General features: G+C 36.7%; 1 protein-coding gene across 1 annotated transcript in view; it reads left to right on the top strand.

Moving 5' to 3' along the window:
* mtch2 (mitochondrial carrier 2) overlaps window positions 1-1,304 on the top strand; it is an 11,078-nt gene that overhangs the window by 2,282 nt on the left and 7,492 nt on the right. The window contains exons 3-4 of the mRNA XM_015400817.1: window positions 899-1,005; window positions 1,174-1,200. Of these exons, the coding sequence (XP_015256303.1) occupies window positions 899-1,005; window positions 1,174-1,200 (134 nt within the window). The remainder of the gene's footprint in view (window positions 1-898; window positions 1,006-1,173; window positions 1,201-1,304) is intronic.

Raw genomic sequence — 1,304 nt, 5'->3', positions numbered from 1 at the left:
AATGGGGCTTCAGAGATGGAAGTGGTACAATGGCCTCATGGGAGTTTATAAAGATAAAATGTAATCATACTACAGATTTGCATGTTTCTCATAAATTTGCTAAATTTGTCTTCTAAACTTGCATTTATTCCTTGTAAATTTTCGTGTTCTTTTAAAAATGCCACTTAAAACTCAAAAATTAAAATTATATTTTTTTTCTGTCCCTAATACGTTGTTACTGTGTAATCAGGAGTTTAATTAGATATTTGGTTCACTGTGTATAGGCTGGGTTGTTAATTAAAGCAAAAAGTAAAGCTGTTATTTTATTTCTGCTCCAATTTAAAGTTGTTCAGTATTATCAGATGATGAAAGTGATGCATGGGCTGATGCTCATTGGGTTGGTGCATCTCTGGAACCACATTATTACTGATTTTATTTTTGCATGTTCTGGGTCATAAAATCTGTTCACCTACTTGGCAAATGAGTCCAGCTGTTAAACAGATGTTCTGCTTTTTTTATAGTTTATTTTTGGATGATTTCTACATCAGATGTTTATCCACACACATTAAAATGCAGACTACATCTAAACAATCAGTAATGCTGAAAAGTTTCCTTTCTGTATATGATGATGGTTTCACATTAAGTACTTTGAAGATGAGGTATATTACATGATCCTCTAATCCAGAAACGGGAGCTTCCGGTTGCTTACAGCTTCAATAGAAACACAAACGATATATTCCTATGAAGGGTTAACAGCTGCCACCTCGAATCTGTGGTTTAAAAATGGGCAGAGAAAAGAGATTTTCCACCTTCATCAAATTAAAACAGCTCAGCTGTCTTTTTGTTTTTCTCCTTATGGTTTCTCAACCTTTCTAAAATCTTTTCTAGTTCCCAATAACACTTTTTTTTTATAATGCAGCAAAACATATCATCAAAATTGATGGGAAAACTGGTCTCTACAAAGGACTGGTTCCACGGCTCTGTGCTGGAGCCCTCGGCACAGTGGTCCACAGCAAGGCTCTGCAGGTAGGTGTGTTCTAATCGATTATCAGATTAAATGAAAGGTTTATTTTATGTGCTTTCTTAATTGCCATCTTATCAGCTCCATGTCTGCAGATTGTGCGTCATCCATTCCATCTGTTTGCTCATCAAGCTGTGAAATTCTTTTAATAATGATACTTCCTGTTCTTACAGAAATGCCAGGAAAAGGACTTTCCTCAGGTGAGACTGTTCTGCTGATAAATGGCCCTGCTACTGGCTGCTGGTCACTACTGTGAGGCTACGTTAGCATGGTAGCCTCAGACAGGTCACTAAGAGGCTACGTT

The sequence above is a fragment of the Cyprinodon variegatus genome, unplaced genomic scaffold (genome assembly GCF_000732505.1).
Source record: "Cyprinodon variegatus isolate N-32 unplaced genomic scaffold, C_variegatus-1.0 Scaffold1149, whole genome shotgun sequence".
In the NCBI taxonomy this organism is placed as follows: domain Eukaryota; kingdom Metazoa; phylum Chordata; class Actinopteri; order Cyprinodontiformes; family Cyprinodontidae; genus Cyprinodon; species Cyprinodon variegatus.
Note: the sequence above shows the minus strand (reverse complement) of the source record. Positions and strands in the feature narration are given on the sequence as shown.